This window comes from Megalobrama amblycephala, linkage group LG5 (assembly GCF_018812025.1).
Source record: "Megalobrama amblycephala isolate DHTTF-2021 linkage group LG5, ASM1881202v1, whole genome shotgun sequence".
NCBI lineage: Eukaryota > Metazoa > Chordata > Actinopteri > Cypriniformes > Xenocyprididae > Megalobrama > Megalobrama amblycephala.
Genome location: NC_063048.1, coordinates 20,843,891 through 20,855,913, shown reverse-complemented (window position 1 = coordinate 20,855,913; position 12,023 = coordinate 20,843,891). Strand labels below are relative to the sequence as shown.

At 36.4% G+C, this 12,023-nt stretch overlaps 1 protein-coding gene across 1 annotated transcript in view; it reads right to left on the bottom strand.

Moving 5' to 3' along the window:
- Positions 1 to 12,023, bottom strand: part of ttc27 (tetratricopeptide repeat domain 27) — a 106,808-nt gene that overhangs the window by 89,742 nt on the left and 5,043 nt on the right. The window contains exons 2-4 of the mRNA XM_048191153.1: positions 9,250 to 9,427; positions 5,320 to 5,449; positions 4,014 to 4,154 (exon numbers count right to left, since the gene is read on the bottom strand). Of these exons, the coding sequence (XP_048047110.1) occupies positions 4,014 to 4,154; positions 5,320 to 5,449; positions 9,250 to 9,427 (449 nt within the window). The remainder of the gene's footprint in view (positions 1 to 4,013; positions 4,155 to 5,319; positions 5,450 to 9,249; positions 9,428 to 12,023) is intronic.

Sequence of the window (12,023 nt, the reverse complement as noted above, 5' to 3'; positions counted from 1 at the left end):
AGGAGACATCTCATGGACCTGTGGTGGAGGATTTTATTTCTTGGTGCGGTCTAAATTTAAATAGAGCCAAGACCAAAGACATGATTATAGACTTTGGAAAGTCTGCCATTTCTGTCTCTCCTACTTAGTCTTTCTTAATGAAAATGAATTCTTTTAAAGTATGTAAAGTGTTAATGACACTGTTTTATCAGAGTTTTATTGAATCTGTAATTTCTTACTGTGTCATTGTATGGTTTGATTGTATTAGCTTGTCTGGTAGAAACAGCATGACTAAGTTGATTAAGACTGCATCCAAGGTTATCAGAGCTCAACAGATATTGCTCCAGGCTATTTTTAAAGAACGCGTTGTTAAAAAAGCCAATGTGATAATTCACTGTCCATCTCATCCATTATATAAAGAGTTTGTTGTACTTCCTTCAGGCCGTAGATATATAGAGCAATTAGGGGGAGATCGATGAGATTTAAGAACTCATTCATACCAACTGCTATTTCTGTTAAATCACCTGTAATCTTGGGTAATATGCTGCTACCTGAATTGATGGTCAGTGGAATCCCCCCATCTATCCCTTATCTTTTTATTATTTCTTACTCATGTTTTTTTTGTTTTGTTTTCTTTGTTTATGTGTGTGTAAATGTGATGTGTGGCAACGGAAGAATAAACTGAACTTATTTTGAGGAGGGGCTACGTCTTTAAGATGTCAGTTTTACATACATTCTAAATCATAAACATCTTAAAGACATCTTCAAAACGTCTATTTGACATCTGACAGGATACGTCCTATAGATGTATTCCAGATGAGCAAACAACCTAAATAATACGTCTTCCAGACGTAAACACAGCATACTAGTATCGGAAATACCATCGATACCAGAAAAATTCTAGCATCGGTATCGGCGAGTAATTAAACTCATGTACCGATCCGATACCATTTTCTTAAACAATATCTAGTTGTGCCCGCTATCTTTGCTTAACACAGCAAATCGGAAATCAATTCTTCTTTGCGGCTCAGAATCAAAGACCCTTTAAGACAAGTCATTTCACTCGGCGGCCATCTTTGAAACGCCTCTCAGGCATCCTGGGCATCATGCCCTATCTCTTTGAATGGGGAAACATCAAATTCTCCAAAACTGTTCGCCAACCTTACGATTACATTTCATATTTGAAATCACCAATGAAATCTGACAACAGCTGTCTCATAAATGTTTTATCCAAACCTCGAATCATGACAAAAAAAAATTATTTTTTAGGCTGGATCAAGCTAATGCGCATGCGCAGACCTAAATGCGCGTCTCTTCTGCCATGTTTCAGAGGCGCGCTTCTGACTGTTTCTACAGACCTTATGTAGCCCCACCCCTTTTCAGCGCTGCGCTCGTTGTCTTTTGACTTCCGGTTTGTATTTCCACAGCGATCTTACATTTATGAATGAACTGCTCGTTTTAAAATCCTCCGGGTCTATTGACATTTGTTAAGACATCTGCTTTAAATATAACAATGCTCATGATAACTTTCATTAACTCTACAACAAGTAAATCCACTTAACCAACTAATTATTCTTTGACAACGATGCCATAGAAATGTACAGAGCTACCGCAAAGCGGAAGTTCAAAGACAATTTTATAAAGATGGCGGCGCGCTTGTTTCTCTGGTAAATAAGGTCTATAGAAACCGGTGCTTCTAACGGCTGTTGCAGTGACGCGATGACTTTACCAGTCGGCGATTGGCTCTTATTTAGAAGGCGGGACTTATTCCGCGTTACACTTTCTCCCATTCAAAACAATACGAGTGACACGTCTTGTGTTATTCTATAGACCTTTTTTATTTACCAGAGAAACAAGCGGAAATACAAACCGGAAGTCAAAAGACAACGAGCGCAACGCTGAAAAGGGGCGGGGCTACATAAGGTCTATCCGGTTGTTAAGTCTGACGTCACGCGGCAGCGCTTCCGGGTCCTAACGCTCTATCTCATACCACAAGAAAACAACAAATGGTGCTAATATACATACACGATGTGGTGTAATACTACAAAAAATATATAATTATAACCTTTATCTCCATACCAAAATTCCAGATGGCCAGACAATGATTCATCTTTCATAAATCGTTAAAATATTAATATCTGTGACGCTGTGAGCACGGAGACTGTTGTGTAGACTGTAAGTATTTAAAATGTTTAACTTTTTAAAATGATTGAGGTTTAAAATGAATAAATAGCGCTCATAAACGGCCGTCAATGGCATTCTCAAGTGAAACGAGTCGAGGCTTGGACCCAGAAACGGCGTTCCTTACGTCACGACTTAACAAGCGGATAGTCTTTGCTCAGAATGCAAATACAGGAAGTTGTGCTGTGTTGCCATAAGCAACCACTGTTTAGAGCAGCGAAGAAGTGAAAAACAGGGTTATTTATTAGAAATAAAACTAAATAAGATGCTAAACGAATTAATTTAAAGTGAATCTGAAGCCTACCTTTCTCACTCGGCAGTTTCCATTTTCGAGACGAATGCTTAACTATTAGGCTATTTATTATGTAAGCTTTGTAGCCTACTTCGTAATTTATGGTTTATGGTCGTAATTTAAAAGCCAGACATAATTCATACATTTACAAAAGACATTTAAATAACGAAAACAAGCAGAATGTCCGTTTCCTTTCCTAGATCATTGGAGTGCGCCACAATGAACTACTTTCGTTTTGTTAATCTGTAGACCTAATTATATGGTGAAATATTTTGCGCAGCCGGCCTAAATATTCCCTTTTATTGTATATGTGTTATGTAAGCCTGTAGTTTTATTCTGTTTTCTCCGTTCACCGAACCGTGCGTGATGTGTGGTTGTGTGAACTCATGTTCTACTATCCTGTAATTTTCGCTGGTTTCAAAACACACAACAAGCTGCATATTACTTGACATTCATTTGCACTTAAATGTAGGCCTAATGCTTGATGGTTGATGACATATCATCAGAAAAACTAATGCCAGGGCATTGCCATTGTGACTTACCTAACCTATGACGACATGACAGCTGAGCTGAGCGCGTCAGTGCGTGCATCTCACTTTAGAACGTGAGCGCGGGCATTTCACAAACGTTGGATGCATCAGCGTCACATTTGCATAGGCTGTAGGCTACTATTTGAATTCGTGATTGGTTGACTGCCAAATAAAAATATTAAATAACGAAAAAATAACGTTTTAAACCGGTTAATGGCCATTTCAAATCAGCGTTTCTGTTCAAAACGATTCAATTTGATTCAGTTTCCGTTTCTGGTTACGTTCCGTCAAAATTTCGTTCGTTTCCTTGAACCGGTTCAGAGCCCTGCACCCAGGTATCGGATTAGTACTCGGTATCGGCCGATACCTTGAGCTCAGGTATCGGAATCGGTATCGGGAATGGAAAAGGGGTATCAGAACATCTCTAGTAAATGTAAGTAATTTGGGTGGATTTTTTTCAATTCCACCTGAAGAAATTACACACTGCACCTTTTATTGTATGTGTTTGCATGAGCCAGACAGTTTATGAACTATGATACAAACAAATACTCAGCCTGCAGTTGGAGGATCATGTTACACATAAATATGGATCAGTATAGGACTAAGTAACATACATATGCAGACAAAGATCCATCCTAATGATCCACTGCTGTGTAATTTATGAGTGAGGCCTTGACACACATACACACCAAAAGGAAGCCACGGTCATAATTTACCTCTTATTTTTAACAGTCTCATTCTTCATCGTCTCTCTTAGTAATGCACAAATGAGCATGAAGTAATAACCACAAACAAATGAGTGTACAATTAAAAAGAGATGGCTCCTTATTACAAACACACATACTGCTGTATTGAGTAACTGTTCAAGTGAACTCAAACCGCAGCACACCCCTTGTCACTAACATTCGATTCCTGCAAAAAAAAAATGGTCAAGTTACACTGTCTTGCTGTTGCACTGTATTAGTGTCATCTTGTGTTCCCAACCATGGTGAATTCTACTGCAGTGGTTTAAAAGTTATTGTGTATCTCACCTGAAGGGTCTCCAGTTTGGCGCCGCAGTTGACGAATATGACTCTGGTCAGCAGCAGCAGGAGGGGATTGGACACTAGACTGTAGACAGACTCTCCATCCAGCTGAAGACTGGACAACACAGCCGTGTTCAGGGCCGCAGGCTGTGTGTGTGTGTGTGTGTGTGAGAGAGTGTGAGAGAAAGACAGAGAGAGACATTTTACAAGATTAGAGAAAATTAAAACTCACAATTAGGGACATCTAATATTAATTTATCATGGTTTTACAATAATAATGAAAACTCTAACAACCATGGCATTTTGTTAAACATTAAATTATTAATTTACTATTTAAAAGTATTAAACATGAAATTTAACAGTAAATTCTTCTAAACGCCTCAACTATTGTATAAAATGCCTATATAAAATAAAAATGAGACCAAATGCTGGTTTACGGTTTGATACACATTTAAATGGAAAACAAGACATTTTATTAATTCATAGGAAATATGTTTATCAAAAACTACAAAATTAGGCAGTCTCAACTAAGTGACAGTTATTTTCATTTTGCAACCCTGTTACCAATTCTGTAGGTTTCTTATTTTATTAAATTTCATATAAATCAAATTCATTACTTCAAAAAAAAAAAAAAAAAAATGAATAGAATATTTAAAGAGTTTTAGGCCCTATTTTTGTTCTATTTCTTTCATTAGTTTTATATTCAGACCCTATTCATGTGCGCTACTCTCAGTCTAATTTAGAGGGCTTGAGCTCTCTAGGACAAGGCTGATAAATCAGCAGCTTTAGAAAGGTGTGAGACAGCAGAAAGTGTTACACACACACACACACGTGCCTCTCCAGGGATCTTCAAGACCTCCGTGGGGCATTAGGGAGAAGAATCTCTTCACCTCTGTATAATTAGGAGCCCTAAGAGGTTTCACTGGCAACCCTGCAGCCCTCTACACACTCATTATCCAGAGCACTGACCTGCCCAGTATCACCATCTCCTTCCATTATTCCATCCATCTCACACACATACATCCCACATGTCTCATAATTTCACATGAGCATTTAGTAGAGCTTTTTACTCATTAAAAATGTGCTGATACTAACAAAACACTGCTTAACCCCTAAGGTTTAAGACAAAGAATGTACACACAGAAAATGATCCACTTCAACTATCAAAACCACTATAGATACATACATAAAAAATGTGATTTGGAATTTTTTAATATCCATCCATCCATCCATCCATCCATCCCATGTGTTCAAACAATAATTAGTCAAAACTGGTTGTGCATATGATCACAGGTGCATCATGGTACTACACCTGTGAAAAGTTCTGGAGCAAGGCCTCAGGCAGAAAATCTGAGATGTGGAGCTCAACTTGCGGTCCGGTCCAATTACTCTGGGCGAAAAGGTTCAGACATCCCACTGCCAAAGCCAACAGAGCAGTTTCTCTACAACAGAAAAGAGATCAGGTTCAGAAAAATGCATGTTAATATCTAATCTTATTACAGCTACTGGATTTCTTGAGCTGAAATACACGGGTTGACTACCACCACAACATAAATCAGGTTAATGTAGTTTATTTTTGATAATGTCTCAACACATTTGTGGTATCGGACTGCACAACGGATGCAAATGTATAGACCCGAATTGATGAATCGGGTGCCACCAATGTGCCACCAACTGAAATCAAAGACCTGAGATAGTAATTCTACTGTATGGTGGAGTCAGTCCCCAGATGCCAAAGGACATATTTGCATGCAACCCAAATTCACGCATTTATGTTTAGCTGCGATCTACAGCACACTATTCTCACAGGAGAGAAAGAAAACGGTTGAGTCAATCTCATTGTGTATTTTGGTCCCTTTAAAATAATACATATGATAAATTAATGAGAATGCACACAACACAACAGAAAGAGAAGACGAGGACAAAAAAAAAAAAGAACACGACATATCTTCTGCATTCAACAGCACACAAACATCAATCTACCTGCATCCATTCTCTCAACAGAAAGCATCACTCATTATTCAAGACATTCTGCTCATCTACAACCATTTTCTGCCTCTCTAACAGAAGCCAGAATGAGAGAGGCTGTATAGAAAGAAAAATAAAGCGAGGGGGAGCATGATCGAGCAGAGGAGAGATAAGAAGAGAAGCACGGCGGAGGAGCGCAGCGCAGCAACCTTCCCTTCCTCGACTCGTTCTTTCTCTGGAGAGAAAGGATGTTAAAGTGGGCTTATCGAAAATTAATAATTCATGGCTGAAAGGAGGGGGACAGTGTTTGAACCCTTCTGTATGGTTTTATTCATTCTCTACACAATAAAACGCTCCACTCAGCTGAAGCCACCATCAACTGTTAAAACTCCTTACGTAGCAGGATGCATCGTACACGACGCATCTACAGTAACTCGCAGTGTAGTCAGCTTCCTTAACTCTAATGGGAGCATTCTAATTTTGTGTTTCTCGCTTTAAAGGTGCCCTAGAATTAAAAATTGAATTTATCTAGGCATAGTTGAATAACAAGTGTTCAGTACATGGAAATGACATACAGTGAGTCTCAAACTCCATTGTTTCCTCCTTGTATAAATCACATTTGTTTAAAAGACCTCCGAAGAACAGGCGAATCTCAACATAACACTGACGACTGTTACGTAACAGTCGGTGTGTACGCCCCCAATATTTGCATATGCCAGCCCATGTTCATGGCATTACACAAGCCAGTATTAACGTCTGGATCTGTGCACTGCTGAATCATCAGACTAGGTAAGCAAGCAAGAAAAACAGCGGGAAAAAAATGGCAGATGGAGCGATAATAACTGACATGACCCATGATATCATGATATTTTTAGTGATAGTTTGTAAATTGTCTTTCTAAATGTTTCGTTAGCATGTTGCTAATGTACTGTTAAATGTGGTTAAAGTTACCATCGTTTCTTACTGTATTCACGGAGACAAGAGCCGTCACTATTTTCATTTTTAAACACTTGCAGTCTGTATAATTCATAAACACAACTTCATTCTTTATAAATCTCTCCAACAGTGTAGCATTAGCCGTTAGCCACAGAGCATAGCCTCAAACTCATTCAGAATCAAATGTAAACATCCAAATAAATACAATACTCACATAATCCGATGTATGCATGCAGCATGCATGACGAACACTTTGTAAAGATCCATTTTAGCTGTGTGAACTTTGTTTATGCTGTTCAAGGCAAGCGCGAGCTCCGTGGGCGGAGAGCACAAGAATTTAAAGGTGCCGCAGCCTGAATCGGCGCATTTCTAATTATGCCTTAAAATAGGCAGTTAAAAAAAAATAATTAAAAAAAATCTTTGGGGTATTTTGAGCTGAAACTTCACAGACACATTCAGGGGACACCTTAGACTTACATTACATCTTGTAAAAAAACGTTCAATGGCACCTTTAAGTGTGTAAATAACATTCCAAACCTCTGTATTCAAAACACAAAAAGATGATATTTTGAAAGATGTATAAAAAAAAAGTGATGTCAATTGATTGAAAATTTAATCACATTTTATGTAAGCAAAATTAAATAGCATCTATCATTAAAATGTTTAATATTTTTATATTGTAACAACTTTCACTTTGAACCTACAAAATAAAGTAGAAACAACATAAAGATGGTATATTTTAAATATTTGTTTAATGCCATCTTTTTTACTAAGCACTATGAATGAAGGCCAGTATCACTGATACCAGTACTAATACTGGTGTCTCTATTAAAATGATATTTTCCCCCTCAATTTTAGCCATTAATTATAGCCATTCAACTTTACAGTATAATTGAAAGCTATCAACTTTAACATTTAATAGTCTTAAAAAAAAAAAAAAAAAACTTTTAATGTAAATGAACTTAATCTTTCAGATCAACTCATTGTGATAAATGTCAGATTTAGCCGTGCCTTTAATATATAAGGGCTCAACGCCAAGGGTTTTTTTCCTACTGGCCCAGGTGAGAGAGTTTAGATTTTAACCTATCCTGGTAAAATGCACCAAAAAAAAATGTGATCCATGTAACCTTGTAAACGGTGCTTTAAGATTTTCAGGTAGGTCTAACAGGTAAATGTACAGAAATTGAATAAACACCAGTCTTCACTACATAAATTATACATTTAATATAGATTAATCCTTATTAAAGCTACAAAAGTTATTCAGTCAAGAGCATCGAGTGACTTTGGCTTAGTCCACAAGCATATGGGTATTTTTATAAACAATTTTTCCTGTTTAAAAAAAAAAAAAAAAAAAAAAAACGGTTGACATGAAAATGCAAAAACACACTATAAAGGGCATTTCGGGTGTTTCGGGTGTTTGTTCACAGAGAGCCGCTTCACACGCAGCACGCTAGTGCAGATTTGAGTTCTCTTTTTGCTTCTTATCGTGCTTGAATGGTTTAATAGCATTTTAATTAATGATAGCATGATCATATACTGTAGCGCAGCCAAAGGATGACCCAAAAAAAAAAAAAAAAAAAAATCAGTACTGCATTAATAAAGATTTTTAATCCATTAGAATAAAAAATTTAAATACAATATTCATTTTGACAGCCCATATTTTTTATATATATATATATATATATATATATATATATATATATATATATATATATATATATATATATATATATATATATATATATATATATATATATATACACACACACACACGTGTGTGTAATAAATATATATTATATTATATTATATTATATATGAGAGAGAGAGTTTTGAAATGTAATCTTACAAAGAAATTTATTACAAATTGCCCATCAATAAATCTTCCGCAGAAACGTTGTATTTACAATCTCAATAGTGGAATAAATAATATATTTCAGTAAGTACAACAGAACTCATTTGAATGGTGCCATTTAACAGTAAATCTGCTGCAATGAAAGAAAAAAAAAAATCTCCTAAAATTTAACAATGAGTGAATCTAACTGAGGATATCTTTAGGCAGTAGCGTAATTTAAATGAATAGTACAACAGTCTCACTAATTAAATTTGTACTCATTTACATTAAAGTAAATTAAGTAGGCTAATGAAATTAACTCACTTAAATATCACGTTTTAAACACAGAACACGTATGTGCCTGCAGCATTTAAGAGTACAAAAAGAATGTAAATTAATATTTCTCATTATGGTGAAATTCATAGTTCAGTAGTACAGTTAAAAGCTGTGTTGTTTCTGCAAGTACAGTTAAAAACTGAAAGAAAGCCATATGTCTTAAATCCTCACCGGTCACTCCTCTGGTCTTCAGTGGCATCGCTCAGGTAAGACAGCACCTGTCTCTCCAGATAGGCCTCAATACTGTCACCCTCTTCAGGAGCACCTCCCAGCAGCCCCTGCACCGCAGAGCTGAAGAGCACAGCCTCGAAATCTCCCTCACACACCAACTGCAGCAACGAACCTCCATCTGAACACACACACACAAGAGGAGAGCAGCTGAAGATATACATTCAGACACACCAATGCGTGTATGGTTTGTTCCCAAAAGCCACTTTTTAGCACTAATTTCTGAAGTGCCAGTGCTTCAAAGAGAAGAAACACGATTCTCACCTGTCATATTTTAAAATTGAAACGAGAGAAGAACATTCTGTTCTGTTCATTCAAGCTCTTTAATAAGATCTCAACTATGAGCATTAGGTGTGTGTTCACAATGCATAATTCAAAATACAAGTAAAACACCTGTGAAAATTCAATACAGAAATTTTTTTTTTCTATTTTTACAGACTTTAGTTTCTCAATTTTGTTATCAGTATATTACATTAGAGTATTTGTTTTACATTTGCTGTTATTTGGAAAATGTTTATTGCATTATTTAGTCATGTGGTTTCCCTGATGGTGTGGTATGACCCTGTGCAGTGTGCACAATCTACATATTTTAGTATTGACCATGTTTTATGGACAAGCCACTTGCAATTAACTCTGATTCATCATTTGTCTTTCTCAGTACATTTTAAAGGGTTAGTTCACCCAAAAATGAAAATAATGTCATTAATTACTCACCCTCATGTCGTTCTACACCTGTAAGACCATCGTTTTACAACACAAATTAAGATATTGTTGATGAAATCCGATGGCTCAGTGAGGCATTACTGTCAATGGAGGCCATTGAAAATCTCAAGATCCATAAAAGGTATTGATTGGCCGAATTCAAAACACTGCCTTGGAGCTTTACAAATCGAATCAGTGATTCAGATCTCCTATCAAACGGCTTAACTGATGAAATCACATGACTTTGGCGCTCCAAATCACTGATTTGATTCGTAAAGCTCCGAAGCAGTGTTTTGAACTCAGCCCATATAGATTGTTGAAAAGTCTTTAGTTTTTTTGGTGCACAAAAAGTATTCTCGTCACTTATAAAAAGGTAGAACCACTGAACTCACATGAACTGTTTTAAATATGTTTTTAGTACCTTTATGGATCTTGAGATTTTCAATGGCATTGCTGTCTATAGAGGCCTCACTGAGCCGTCGGATTTCATCAATAATATCTTAATTTGTGTTCCGAAGATGAACGAAGGTCTTATGGGTGTAGAAAGACATGAAGGTGAGTAATAAATGACATTTTCATTTTTGGGTGAACTAACCCCTTAAGGTAAAAAGCAGAGTTTGGTATTCAATTACTTTGGTAAATTAACAATCACTTCATGAAATATATTGTTATACCGGTAAGTTAAGTAAAATATACAGGCACCAATATACCATCCCGTAATACATGAAATATCGTCACCATAAAGTATACTATAAACACCATATACAGTATATATAGGGCCCTATGATTTGCAGAAAACGTGGAATCCAGTCATAAAAACAGAATTTACTGTATAACGCAGATGTGTCAAATTTTTGATAAATAAATAAAAAGCTCAGTACACAAATCAAATCGCAATACAGACAAGTGTCTGAACATTAAGCCGCAAAAAGACTATTTAAATACAAATCCCGCGTGTTCTGCGTGTCTCTGTGTGAATGAATGGTACAGACGCGCAGTTTCATTTACCACATACACACTGAAGCACGTGTGACGCTCGCAGTGTTCGCAGCCTCTGAATGCATGAACTTCATCTCCAGAGCCGCTCTGAGAGTCACTTCATGAGCATTTTATCGTTTCATTTGAGAAAAACTGTCGCCATATCAAACACACAGAAACTCAAAGATCTTCACGGCAACCCGTCAAAATAAGTTTGGTTCAACTTGACAAATATATTACTGTTGTACAGTAGAATTTAGATGTGTCTCAATGTAATAATAACACTACTACTAATAATAATAATAATAATCAAAATTATGATTATTCCTTAAAGGTGCCCTAGAATTAAAAATTGAATTTATCTTGGCATAGTTAAATAACAAGAGTTCAGTACATGGAAATTACATTCAGTGAGTCTCAAACACCGTTGTTTCCTCCTTCTTATATAAATCTCATTTGTTTAAAAGACCTCCGAAAAACAGGCGAATCTCAACATAACACCGACTGTTACATAACAGTCAGGATCATTAATATGTACGCCCCCAATATTTGCATATGCCAGCCCATGTTCAAGCATTAGACAAGGGCAGCCAGTATTAACGTCTGGATCTGTGCACAACCAAACCATCAGACTAGGTAAGCAAGCAAGAACAATAGCGAAAAATGGCAGATGGAGCAATAATAACTGACATGATCCATGATAACATGAAATTTTTAGTGATATTTGTAAATTGTCTTTCTAAATGTTTCGTTAGCATGTTGCTAATGTACTGTTAAATGTGGTTAAAGTTACCATCGATTCTTACTGTATTCACGGAGACAAGAGCCGTCGCTATTTTCATTATTAAACACTTGCAGTCTGTATAATTCATAAACATCTTCATTCTTTATAAATCTCTCCAACAGTGTGTAATGTTAGCTTTAGCCACGGAGCACTATCAAACTCATTCAGAATCAAATGTAAACATCCAAATAAATACCATACTTACACGATTGGACACTCTGCATGACGAACACTTTGTAAAGATCCATTTTGA